Here is a 13,235-nt window from a genome sequence, read left to right on the forward strand (position 1 = left end):
AAAACAATTCTTTTAGTTGATTCATAATAAAAATGAAGCCAGTATAATAAAAACATACAAAAATATGTGACTCAGATGATTCCACCATCTCAAGAAAAATTATGATGAAAAATTTGCTCTTGTATCTGCCTGAATTACTCTATGCAAGCACACAGATACAGGTTTGCTTATGTTTGTCTGTGGAAGTAGAATTAGATAGAGTACAAAAGCCTTCCTATGACAGTAAATATTCTGTGCTGTTTTAATGACTACAATGAATGTCATCTTATAGATGTACTGTATATCTTATCTTTGCCCTCTTGGTGGTTATATACTCTAAAACTGACATTCCTGGCTTATATAGCATCTCTCCAGGGGAGATGATACTGGACAGGGAAAGAGAGAGAGAGTTGTATATGTCATTATATACATATTTTTTTCTTACTCAAAAGTCAGTGTAATTAAAAACATACTATATGTATATATGTATATATACATATATATGTATATATATATATTTCTTAACCAAAAGAGAAAATAGGTATAGATCCCAGGGACCCACATAATGGAAGGAGAATTATCCGCTGACCTATTATAAAAAAATAACAAATGATCTCTGGCTGGCTTCTTAAGCAAGTGTTTGTCTTTCCATCCTTCCTTTTCTTCTTAGTTTTTGTTGATGATGATGTTTGATTAGTTGAGTTTTGTTTGTTCTTTTTTTTTTTTTTTTACGTCCCTGTATTTCTGCCTCTTGAAAGAAATTCTATGCATACGTCTTTATGCAACTTGATTTCTAGTAACAAACAGAATGCTGTAATTTGTACTGTTGGACTTGATAGTTGATTTGAATTTAGATCTCTGTGGGCTTGATGGATGTACTCTAGCATTTATTGTTTTCTCCTTGAGCATAATTTCTTTTGGTTTTTCAAGCCAGGGTTTCTTTTTGTAGCCTTGGAACTCACAGGCTGGCCTCAAACTCCGAGATCTGCCTCTGCCTCCCAAGTGCTGGGATTACAGGCATACGCTACGACTGCTCAGCTCATAACTATCATCTTTACAAATGAACAGCAAATGAAAATGGGCCTCTTCTTCATTGTCGCTAATGTATAAATAATAATTAAAACTCATAAATAACCATCAAACAATTTGCCCTAATGATAACATCTTTAAATGCATACGGTCTTGAAATAGTTTTAGAAGGTTCGTTAGATCCTCCCCTCTACACAGAGCCTACTGCTGGAAAATATTTTTGAATGAACTTCCCTTCTCTTCCTTTTTACAGTAAGATGTGACTGAATAATAATTCAAATAACTTTACGTTTTTATTGGCTTTTTCCTCCATAATCACAGACATATCAAGTGGATCTGAAGCCCAACGGGTCAGAAATAATGGTAACGAATGAGAACAAAAGAGAATATATTGAGTACGTATTCACGTTCATTGCATTTTCTTTGTGTGCATGTGGTGTGTGCGTTCTTTTGTGTCTGCGTGCAAGGGGGTACAGAAGACGGTGTCATGTCTTCCTCTGTCACTGTTAATCCTTCGTTGTTGTTGAGATGAAGTTGTCACCGGACCTAGAGCTCACGGATTCAGCTGGGCAGCCTGGCCAGCGTGCTCCACGGATGTGCTGCCTCCACCTCCGAGCAGAAGGGGCACACCCCATGCCTGACTTTTTGTTTGTTGTTGTTTTGTTTTGTTTCATGAGTGTTGGGGACCAGAAGTCAGCTTGTTAGGGTTGCACCGCAAGCACTTAAGCAACTGAGCCATCTCTTAGCCCTGGGACTTTCACTTTTAATAACCCAAATGGCTTACTTGGTTGTTGTCCCTTCCCAAAACTGCCCATGCATACTGCAGATGTGAACTTAATGTCGTTTTCTGTTTTAGAGACAGGGTCTCTCTAGTATGTAGCTCTGACTGTCCTGGAACTCAACTCTATAGTCCAGGCTGGCCTCAAACTCATAAGAGATCTACCTGCCTCTGCCTCCCTGAGTGCTGGGAGTAAGCCACACCTGGCCTCTCAGTTTAAACAATAGCAGTTCCTTTTTTGGCTTGGCCTCAGAGACAGTGGAATGTGGGTAGGAAATCCGCCTTCTCTCAGTGAACTACTCCCAGAGGATTGCAGCATGAAGAAAGGGTATACATTATAGTAATGCAGCAGATCCTCTTCAGGGATGGATTTCTTGCCTGAAATTCACAACTGCAGCCAGGAGAATGTCAGATACTAATAGGGTAGAACTAACTCGTTTTACATACTGGAAACTGAGGGAAATATTGCAAACATGGTGAGTTGTTCTGATAGTTGGTATCTATCAGCCCAATCTCAGCCTCATTTTGTGGAACAATTTGTTGGTATCCTTCCTGAAGTTTTGCTCCTGGGTAACCCAAGTTGTTCAGTGGGCTTAAATTCAGAGGGTAGGCCAGGGTCTTTTATTTTAGTGTGATGTAAAGAAGAGTTGCTACCAGGGAGAAATGGAGAGCCTTGTGGGCTTTACTTAGGAGATCCTGATGAAGCATCCAGAATGTGTAGGGATCGGGGTTTGGTTTGGTTTTTGTCACTTTCCATAAAAGTTCATGACACTTAAATAAGCTAGAAGTAGGATACTTGTCTGTGCAAACTAACTGGTTGACTGGCCTTGACCATGGCTTTGATACCTGACAGACACCACCAGCCTCCTTTGTAAAAGCCCCAATATTAAAGGCTTTTTTTCCCCTAAAAAAACTATCCATCCCAGGATAGCTGAAGCCTACACACGCTGACATATGTCATGAGGGCCAAGGGGAGACAGGGTCTCTACTGGGTAGGACTGAAATCTCACCCTGCTCACTGGCGCCCTCAGTTTTCTGGTACCAAAAGACAGCTGCTGGGCGGCGGGCGGATTGCAGCCAGCCCTGCGGTACAGGCCCAGCTGAGCGCCTTGTGTGCTGCAGCCTGCTCCTTGAAGATGAGGGCAGGCCACGCACTGCTCACACTGTCTCAGGGACAGTTCAGGGACTTTCAGGTTCTACCATTGGTCTCTAAACTTTAGTGTTAACAAGTATTAGTATGGACCAGACATGGTAGCACACACCTTCAGCCTCAACACTGGAGAGGCAGACCTTGTCTCAAAATTTTTTTTCTTAATATGTGCTTTGATAATATACTCTTAACAAACACATGTTCATATTTACACAGACATGTGAATGGGTAGGTACATGTGATCACATCCTGTGACTTTTTATTAACAGATCTTTAAATGTTTATTCTTTATGTGTATGGGATTTTGTCTGAATGTATGTCTGTGTGGCTGGTGTCCTTGGAGGCAAGAAGAAAATGTCAGATCCCATGAGACTAGAGTTACACACATTTGTGAGCTGCCTTGTGGGTGCTGGAAATCAGACCCAGGTTCCCTGGAAGAGCAGCCAGTATTCTGAACTGCTAACCCGCTGAGGCTTAATGTAGGCCAGGAGACCAGCTGCGCTCTTGACGACCTCAGATAGAGTGTGGAGATCTCAGGGACGCTCAGGTGCTTCTTAAGGGATTCGCAGCAGGTGTACCAGAGCAAGCCCCACCCACCCTGCCCTGATGTTTGGGATTCTCTCATTACCCTGACAAAGGAGCAGCAGGTCCAGGTATGAAGACAGCAATGGCTGTCGGGTGACTTTTTTTCTCTCTCTCTCTCTCTCTCACACAGTTTAGTAATCCAGTGGAGATTTGTGAACAGGGTCCAGAAGCAAATGAATGCCTTCTTGGAGGTAAGCACCGATGACGGAGTCAGGATGGGGACAGTGCAAAAGGCCAGTACAGCCAGCTCACCCTGTTGGCCATTTCCCGAGGTGGGAATGTTCCATGTGCCTTTTTTTTTTTTTTTTAAGATTTATTTATTTTATTATGTATGCAGTATTCTGCCTGCAGGCCGAAAGAGGACGCCAGATCTCATTATAGATGGTTGTGAGCCACCATGTGGTGGCTGGGAATTGAACTCAGGACCTCTGGTAGAGCAAGCAGTGCTCTTAACCTCTGAGCCATCTCTCCAGTCCCTACACCAACCTTTTTTTTTTTTTTTTAAGTTTTTGTTGTTGTTGTTGTTGTTGCCTTTTCTCTGTTTTTAATTTGTTCTAGTTGTGTTGTTGCTTGCTTGCTTGCTTGCTTGCGACAAAGCTTATGTGGCACACGCTGCCATGGAACTGAGGGCAATCCTGCCTTAGCCTCCTGGGGGCTTAGGATTGTACCGACTGTCCTCCACCTATATTTGTTTGTTTTCAATTAATTTATGTGTGTGCGCACACAGGCATGCAAATGCATGTGAAGATCAGAGGACAACTCTACAGAGTTGGTTGTCTGCCAGGGGTGAAATTTATACCCTCAGGCTTGGTAGCCAGCACACTGACTGGCTAAGCCTTCTCACCACCAGACCTTTCTCATACCTGCTCTAGAGCCGTTATCTTGAAGTCTAGCAGAACTGCTAGTGATAGTGTCTGCTGCTGTGCTTCCAAAGAGTTCCCTCTCATTCAGACCCTACCCAACCCAGCATGCTAATCTTCCCTCTGTGACCCTGAACTTCCCACAGATTCTCCCCTTTTCCTGCTCTGGGCTTTTATGTTATATCCAGTCAGCAGCTTTCTCCCTGTGATGAAATGAAGGCACCACTTCTCTCATGCATAGTCTACCACCAGGATGTTCCCCAGCCACTTCTGGTGGTGGGGTTTGTTTTGTTTTTCTAAACCATAAAAAGTGTTACATGTTGGTCAAAGTAAATTTAAATATATATATATATTAGTTATTTAAAAGCAACCAGGGGGGCTGGTGAGATGGCTCAGGGAGTAAAGGCATTTGGTGAGGTGGTTAAACCTCAATTCAGGCCCCCAGTGCCGCTGGTAGGAGAGACCTAACTCTTGCCGATTGTCCTCTTCCTCCACCCAAATGCATGTGTGCATACAATAAATAAATAAATAAATTCTTAAAGGAAAAGCCCAAACCCTCTGGGAGTCATTTCCAGACAGTTCCTCTTAAACTCAGTGGCCTGTAACACCATGAAGCTAGCCCTCCTGAGCAGGAGATGCACGTGCCAGGGCCTATCACATGTAAGCTGTGAGGGTGAACTCGGCTATGCACGTTTTGCACTGTATTTAAGGAAGAATTCCCAGGAAACAGAGTCCCAGCCCTGCCCAGCTTTCAGGAACCCCAATGTTAATAGTCTCTTCCTGGGTCACCCCTAATGACGGCAGCCCAGATCCAGAGCCTGGCCCGCTTGCCTCTTGTCAGTTCATACAGCCTCCTCCTCTCCTCCACCTGGGCCTTTCGGCGTGCTATTTTTAAATGTGCCTCTTGCACGTTTGTGGTCTGTGCAAATTAGGACACACTGACTCACAAAACTGTGGCATAAATTGCTTTTGTAATCCACCTGCCTACAGCTCCCCAGTATCACTGGGTGCTGGAGTCCTGGAAGCTTCTAGACTGGGTGTTTTCAGGCTCCTGTACATGACTTGCTTTTATTGGAATTACAGTCACCTGACACTGTCGCCCCCAGCATGAGCCAGCAGTAAAGAGTGAGCTTTATCTGGCTAACCGCAACCTTATTTTATCCAGGAAATTGTTCTTTTTAAAAGAAAGGGTGCTTACAGTGTTTCTACCTTTTCCTTTCAGGGGTTTACAGAACTTCTTCCAATCGATTTGATTAAAATTTTCGATGAAAACGAGCTGGAGGTTTGTCTTATCAATATCATCTTATTTTAAGTATCTCCTTATATTGCAAATGTCCTTTTTTTTTTCTTTTTTTTTAATTCTCTTGACACATGACATGCGGAAGTCTAGTGTGTACTCCGCAGCAGTAGCTGAGTAGATTTTTTGCCTCTGACGAGGCAGCTGTGGGCATTTTTAGTGAGCTGTACTGACTGGGTGTTCAGCTCAGTGCTCAGGCAAGGAGGACTGCGTGGAGGAGCCTGGTTCGCTGAAGCCCTCAAGGACAGTCATCTGCTCACAGCGTGCTTATATAACCAGGCTGACCCGATGTCCTCTGTTGCCTCCCAGGCTCCACCACGGCAGGTGGTTGAAGGACTTGGTCATGCTATAGTTGCAGGAGATGTGACCTTGAACTCAGAGTGGCCTGAGATGAATAGGGAACATTATCAGGAGGCCACCAGGTAGTAACAGAAGTGTGGATAATGGTTGTTCACCTCAGCTTCTCCGCTTTAGTGTAGGTGAAGGATTGAATACCCAAAAAGACATGTCTCACCTTGGGTTGTACCAAGACACAGAAGGAAGGAGGCTGCGTCTGCCCATAGCTGTTACCTCCAAGCCCATGTCCTACAAAGCAAGCCTCAGAGAACTTGAAGTGGAAGTTTCAAGCCACTGAGGCTGTAGGAAGGAAACAACCTACCAAGGTGATCCAGCCAGGCTTATCCCAGCCAGTAGCTTTCAGGGTTTGGAAATGGCTTTCTTCCTGTTTTAATTTAGTTCTTCCTTGGGAATGTCATATTCATTGGAAACTCTTATGATAAGAACAGTTAAATACTGATTTAGGGGACCTGAATCACCCAGTTCCTGCCTAGGTGCCCATAGTATGCTAGCTAGTGATGGGTCTCCTGCATTGACCCATCTGGGGGAGATGAGTTCAAATGTCTAGAGAAGGAATAGCCGGGATCCTGTGCATATGCTAATGGAGAACTCTGCAGCATTGCCCTTTAAAGATGACCAATGTTTTCCAGTATAAAATGTCATGGTCTTGCATGCTGGTCAGTTGAGAAATCCTCTCTCTCTGCCAGCTCTGTCGTGAGTGTCAGGGGAAGTTGAGCCCATGCATCTCATTCTGTGGCTCTCCTGGATGGCTGGCTTACCTGCTTTGTCCAGCGCAGAGACGAGAGCACTGTCCACTTGAATGCCCCACTTCATTTACATCTGATACATTCCTTACTAGTTGCTGATGTGCGGCCTCGGGGACGTGGACGTGAATGACTGGAGACAGCACTCTATTTACAAGAATGGCTATTGCCCCAACCACCCCGTCATCCAGTGGTTCTGGAAGGTAACTAAGCTCTCTGGGCCTGACCTCTGCTGCAGGCTCTTCCTCCCAGTCAGGGCAGAAGTCCTAGGCTGGGGCAATCAGACTGGGAGCACCTTTAGAAACTGGCGTTCTTCAACATGGTTTTTATTCCAGTAGCCATTTTGATTTTCATATCTTGCAACCCAAGATGCAAATTAAATTTGACTTACTGTCTTAGGGCCAATGTTTGTATTCTGTTGGACTCAGGAAAGCCTTGGGCAAAGACAGTAAACTAAACATTAAAAAATAGTAATAAAATCAGTTCATCCCTCAACAACAACAACAAAAAAAATTAAAATTAAAAGACTATTTCCATACAAAAAAAAAAAGAAAGAAAGAATCCCTATATGGTAGCATAAACCTAATTTTTTTTTTTTTAAGGAAGGGCTCACTATATAGTCCAGGCTAGCCTCAAAACAGAGGTTCACCTGCCTCTGACTCCAAGGTGCCTGAAATAAAGGTGTATGCCACTAAAACTAGTAGGTGATGACTTGCAGACAAAAGAAGAAGAAATAATAATCAACTAATGTGTTATTAATAATATATCAAGTGCCAGTAAAAATACAGAAAGAAGGAACCAGAATCTTCAAGGTCTAGACTTCAACTTAGATTGTGGATTGTATAATAGAAGATGAAATTGCATGCCTAGGAAGGCCAGTTCTGTTCCTGCAGTAGTTAGAATCCAGGAGACACACCAAGGTACACATTTTTGACTCTGGTTTCCTTCTGTTTGTAAAATGTCATTAGGGAACTTTCTCTGGCCCCATCTCATCAGCCGACTTCCCCTTGTCTGGAACACTGCCTGGTTAGAACCAGCTTCAGAAAGCCAGCCAGCCAGACCTCAAACCCAGAAACCTGAGCTTGAGACCATCAAAGAGTTTTCTCTTTGTATCTTTATTTCGGCCTGCTGGCAAGAGAAAAAAGGGACCCAGCAGTCCTAAGACCAGAGAGGCTGGCATTGTCGCAACTGCTGAAAAGAGGCCGCCGCCATTTTTTCAGAGCAGTAGTGTAGGTGGCTCCTTGGCAGTGTAAATGAGAATTTGGAAGCCTGCCTGCATTGCAGCAGTGTGTGCTGTGCTGTGTGCCCCATGGTGACAATGACCTTCTGCCTCTGACAGGCTGTGCTGCTGATGGACGCCGAGAAGCGGATCCGGTTACTACAGTTTGTCACAGGCACCTCCCGAGTACCCATGAACGGATTTGCCGAACTTTACGGTGAGGGCGGCATGCCCCAGACTCCTCTCTTCCCCCTGCGAGGATCGCGCAGGCAGCATCCCGGTACCTCAGTCCCTTTCCAGACCAGTTGTGCCTGTGTTAGTTCCATAGACACCTGAGGGGATGCAGAACAACCTGCAGGGTTGGAGACAGTGTTTGTACAGAGAGCCCAGCAGGGTCTCTTGTTTTTTTGTTCTTTGGTTTTGTTTTTTTGTTTTTTTTTTTTGTCCCATAGTTCAGGTTTTTTGGTTCAGCTTTTAAAAGCAGATTTTCAGGATAACCCATATGGCTGAAACCTCCCACTTCCAGACAGCAGCTGTGCACATCAAGGCTCTCCTTGCAGTACTCTCCTCTGGAGTAGAGCGCCGCAGCCCCTGCCCTGTACCATCACTGCCGCACTTCCGTACTGCAGGGGAGATGTGCCAAGCCCTGAGCCTGGTGACCTGGGGACTTCCCACAGGACTCCCTGGGGCAGGCCCTACCCTGATAACCCTTCCCCCCCTTTTTGCTCTGACCCACCACCTTGTTCTACTGCTTCAAGCCTGTTGATGTGTCTCTTTTTCTTTTCTTCTTTTTGCTTTTTTTTTTTTTTTTTTTGCCCAGGTTCCAATGGTCCTCAGCTGTTTACAATAGAGCAATGGGGTAGTCCTGAAAAACTGCCCAGAGCTCACACATGGTAAGTAATAAAATCCCCGTGGGGGCTGGGAGATGGCTGAATGGTGAAGAGCATTTGTTGCTTTTTTGCAGAGGGCTTGGGTTTGATTCCAAGTCCCTGCAAGGTGGCTCACAACCATCTGTAACTCCAGATCTGGGGGATCTGACTTCCACAGGCCTTAGGTACACATGTGGCACACATATATGGAGGCAGAGCACTCGTAAACATAAAAACAAATCGAAGGTTGGCATCGTCTCAGGTGCCAGCTGTGTGAGGCTGTGATGGGAACAGAGAACACTTAGGGTTCTGGCCACCAGCAGCTTCCAGTGCAGAAGAACAATAGTGTAAGATGATGATGTAAGATGATACATTTTCCCATAAAGGGTAGCAAAGCTTAAGCCATGCTTTGAATGGGTCCAGTTTGCTTGCAGGTTGGATGAAGGGTTTAAGCCTCTGTTTTCCCAGGACTCCACACAGACTATCTTTCCAGCTCTTATAGAGCTTACATTTCCTTTCTCACCGCCTTCAGTACAACAGTCCCCACTTCTCTCACACTGGGAACTGTTTTTTACTCCCACTTTAAACTGGTTATTTCAAATAAGAGTAAGAGCTGGTGATGGGTCTCTGGATACAGGCTCTTGCCATCAAGCCCACTTGATGACCTTAGTTGGAGGTTGCTGGGACCCGCATGGCAGTGAAAAGAGAGAACTAACTCCTACAAATTGTCTTCCGACTTCCATACGGCATGCACACATGCACACAATAAATAAATGTTAAAAAAATGAAATTAAAGACAAAACCTTCATAGCATCAACTTAAAAGGCCTTCCATTCACACAGTCTGTAAGTGACCCCATGGGCTGTGGCACCATTGGAAGTTCTTCTCTGGCTGGAGAGGGAGGAGGAAGGCCCAGGAATTGGCTTAGGAGAGTCACACAACACCCAGCACAGGACAGACACAGCCCAGTGGATTTTACAGCAGCGTTCAGCAAGATCCCTCTGGTCCAAACTCAGCTGGGAGTCCCCTGTTTCTGCACAGGCTCTTCCTTCCCTACCTTTCTCTGCATAGTGGGGTTCAACCCCCCCACACACACATACACACATACTCACTGACTATGCTGGCCTGACGTGAGCACCCTTTCTTACCCGCAAAGCCTGTAAGAGTCTTTGTGAAAACTGGCAGTGGAGGAGCTGGCCACTGAGTGCCCTTACCTCACCAGGAGGACCATTGGTGACTGCATGGAGCAGCATGGTCACTGCCTGAGCGGCCCTTGCTGACACCGCATGCTAATCTCGGACTGAAATTGGCCATGCAGAGCAGGCACTGTCCCCAGTTCTCAGCCTTTATTCCGCAGGGAAGGATGTCTGCGGGGTTCAGACAGCTTCCTTGCAGGGCTAACAGCCCTTTTAAAAATGCTCTTGAGCTGGCTGAGGGAGAGCGAATATTAAATGAGCACTGAGCGAGCTGCCTTACTTGATTGATGTCTTTTGGGCCCTTGCTCCCAGCCCCTTCTTCATATATCCCGGTTTGACCCTCCCACGCTCCTTGGAACAGTCTCTCCCTTTGACACTTGAGCGGACATATCCAGAGAAGTGAGGTGGCATGCTCAAAGTCCCACAGATGGCAGAGGCAGGGTTAGGTGTGACCCTTAAACAAGCAGGCTTGGCATCCAAAGACCTCACTCTAAGGGTGGGCTGTGTCCTTCCCACCCGGGTCTGCTAGCTGTCAGGATGGCCCCCTTCTCCTCCCCCCCAACCTCACTAGTAGCCAACTGGGCAGCAGAGGTGACTCAGCTTTCTGGAGCCTTGGCAGCCTGGACCCTACTCTAGGGTTTGTAACACTCCTAGGACTGGGATCCATGGCACCCCAGCTTCACCTCCTTGTGTAGGGGTCTGCTTTGGAGAACACATAACCATACCCGCTCACACCTCAGAAGAGCACTTAGCTTACGCAGGATGGAACGGTGGCCGTGTGAGACGCAGTCTGTCCATCCTTTTAAAAAAGTGGGGTTTTTTTATTTAATTATAACTCTGTGAGTATGTGTGTGTGTGATGTGTGTGTGTGTGTTGTGATGTTTAGGACGGGGTGCACATGCCACCAGTGTGGTCGGAGGACAGCTCCAGTCAGCTCTCTCCTTCCACCTTTATGTGTGGCTTCTAACATTGGGCTCAAGTTGCCAGTCTTCCCTGCCAGCGCCAGCACTTGCCGAGCCACCTCACATTCTCAGTCTCTGCGTGTATGTTTGCGCTTGTCTTCTCTTTGTGTCTCCCTCCCAGCGGCAGAGGAGTCATGGACAGTTGCAAGACTCTTTTCGTTTTCCGGTTGATTGACTAGCCCGTTTGGCATAGACACTTTCATAGCTAGAATCTGGCTTTGGGTAATAAAAGTGTGACTGTGTCTTTTCAGTTCCCTTGCTCAAACAGCCACTGCCCATTAGCCAAGAAAGTGCTGCTATGGCAAGGAGCATGCTGGGCGCTCACCTCCACTCTCCATTCCTTCGGCAGCTTTAATCGCCTTGACTTACCTCCATATGAAACCTTCGAGGATTTACGGGAGAAGCTTCTCATGGCCGTGGAGAACGCTCAAGGCTTTGAAGGTGTGGACTAAGGAAGGCCTTCTGCGCCGGGGACACTGCCCTTCCAGCGAGTTCCACGTGCACTTTGCATTTGCCTAGCAGACTTTTGCAGAGCCGGTGGCAGAAGCAGTTGCCTGGCCTGGCTCCGGAGCCCAGCTTGTCCAGGCCCTGCCCGGGTTCCGACAGGGAACCCAGCCCCTTCCACCACCAATTCTCAACTGGTTGACGTGTAAACTGATTACATTTCAGGAGGACTTGTTCTATTTATGTTGTGCCTCTGCAGGCAAAGCCCTTAATAAATATTTTGCATACTTTCTAATGACAATGAATGGAATTAATCACGTTACAGGTATAGTATTACAACTCATGTTTACTTTTTAAAATGATTTAGACTGATTTTCAGATTTTATTTCATTACAATTAAAGATGTCTCATGTTCTTGGAAAAGTGAGCATATTTTTTTTTGTATTTGAATTTCATATCAAGCTTAATGTCAGTGGCATCTTTATTTTTTAAGTACTTTTGACACTCCCACCCTCCACTTTATTAGAATTGGAAGACTAATTTTTCTCCGAGAGCCTTCTACAGACAAACACTTTGAAAGAATTCCAAATATATAACATTAAGCATAATGATTTTTTCCATACTCAGAATGAAAATAAACTGGATATTATGTTTTTTTGTACAAACTTAGATACTAGGTACAGGCTGGAAGAATTGTAACATAGCATGATATCTTTGTGTTAACTTGGAAGGAATGACACCATTGTCCCTTAGGAGTGCTGACATGTGCCGTCACACATTTAAGACAGGGTTGGACCATCATTTCGAATCAGAAGCCTTCAACCCTTCCTGTTGCTGTATAGCCCCTCCTCTTCTATTTTCTCTTCGGTGTTTGTAGAGACATTTCCAATGGCATTGCTTGATTCAAAACTGAGGAAGCCGGAGACAGGGGTCTTCTGACTCTGTCATTGCTAAAACAGTAACTAAATGACCCTTTCTTGCTGTGACTGCATCGGTTCTGAAGGCACTTTATGGAGGTCATACCTGGTTTTGTTTTCCTTTTTCCCTCACGAGCATTACATGTGATGAAGGTTTCTTCCTCCCTGGACACATCTGTCTGGTGCAGTATCTATCCATGGTGAATTTGGCTGCTAGAGTGTACGAACCCAGATGTGACGCTGAGCCTCCACAGCGATCTCCTCCAACTGTTCTGTAATTTCTACTCAACAACAAGGATTTACTTACTGTATAGTTAGCCAAGTTGTGTGACACGTGACCTATTTTGCATGCTCCGATACTGTATACCGCCCCCCAGGTTGTGTCTATTGTGTGCTAGTTTAAAAGTGAGTAGAAGACCGAGTGGGATCCGCTGAGCTCGACCCCCCTTGCCTAGCCAGCAGTGGGGGAGCAGTGAGGGTGTCTGCAGTTTCTAAGTCTTGTTCTGTTGTGTTCTGAGAAGATGCCTGAGGCAGTGTGGGAGTTTCAGCATCCCTGCTGTCCCCTTTAACTTGTGTTGTCCTAGACCCTGCCATGGAAGTCAGGGGACGTGGGATATTGTGATCTCTTGCCAGTTGTAAGACAAAAAGACTGTGGTCTCTGTTACGTAAGAAGGACCTTTGGTATAAGAAATTGCTTGTGTTTACACAGCTGTGGGTGCCATGAAGAAGCCATGGACATTCTTGGTGGGTGAAGCCCCAGGTGGTGGAATCCTACCAAGCTGAGCATCGGCTTCTGTCCATATGCTATCAAGTAATTATAGCAACAATTAACGCTCACTATTCTTGCCTT

General features: G+C 45.6%; 1 protein-coding gene across 7 annotated transcripts in view; it reads left to right on the forward strand.

Annotated features, from left to right (window-relative positions):
- Nedd4l (NEDD4 like E3 ubiquitin protein ligase) overlaps positions 1-11,891 on the forward strand; it is a 313,579-nt gene extending 301,688 nt beyond the window's left edge. For all 7 annotated transcript variants that reach the window (XM_055622704.1, XM_055622705.1, XM_055622707.1 and 4 more), the window contains 7 exons: positions 1,330-1,403; positions 3,652-3,712; positions 5,604-5,663; positions 6,874-6,981; positions 8,118-8,214; positions 8,818-8,890; positions 11,374-11,891. In XM_055622704.1, the coding sequence (XP_055478679.1) occupies positions 1,330-1,403; positions 3,652-3,712; positions 5,604-5,663; positions 6,874-6,981; positions 8,118-8,214; positions 8,818-8,890; positions 11,374-11,476 (576 nt within the window). In that variant the 3' untranslated portion in view covers positions 11,477-11,891. The remainder of the gene's footprint in view (positions 1-1,329; positions 1,404-3,651; positions 3,713-5,603; positions 5,664-6,873; positions 6,982-8,117; positions 8,215-8,817; positions 8,891-11,373) is intronic.
- Positions 11,892-13,235: the final 1,344 nt, after the last annotated feature.

Source organism: Psammomys obesus, unplaced genomic scaffold (genome assembly GCF_907164565.1).
Source record: "Psammomys obesus unplaced genomic scaffold, mPsaObe1.curated_primary_1811, whole genome shotgun sequence".
NCBI classification, from domain to species: domain Eukaryota; kingdom Metazoa; phylum Chordata; class Mammalia; order Rodentia; family Muridae; genus Psammomys; species Psammomys obesus.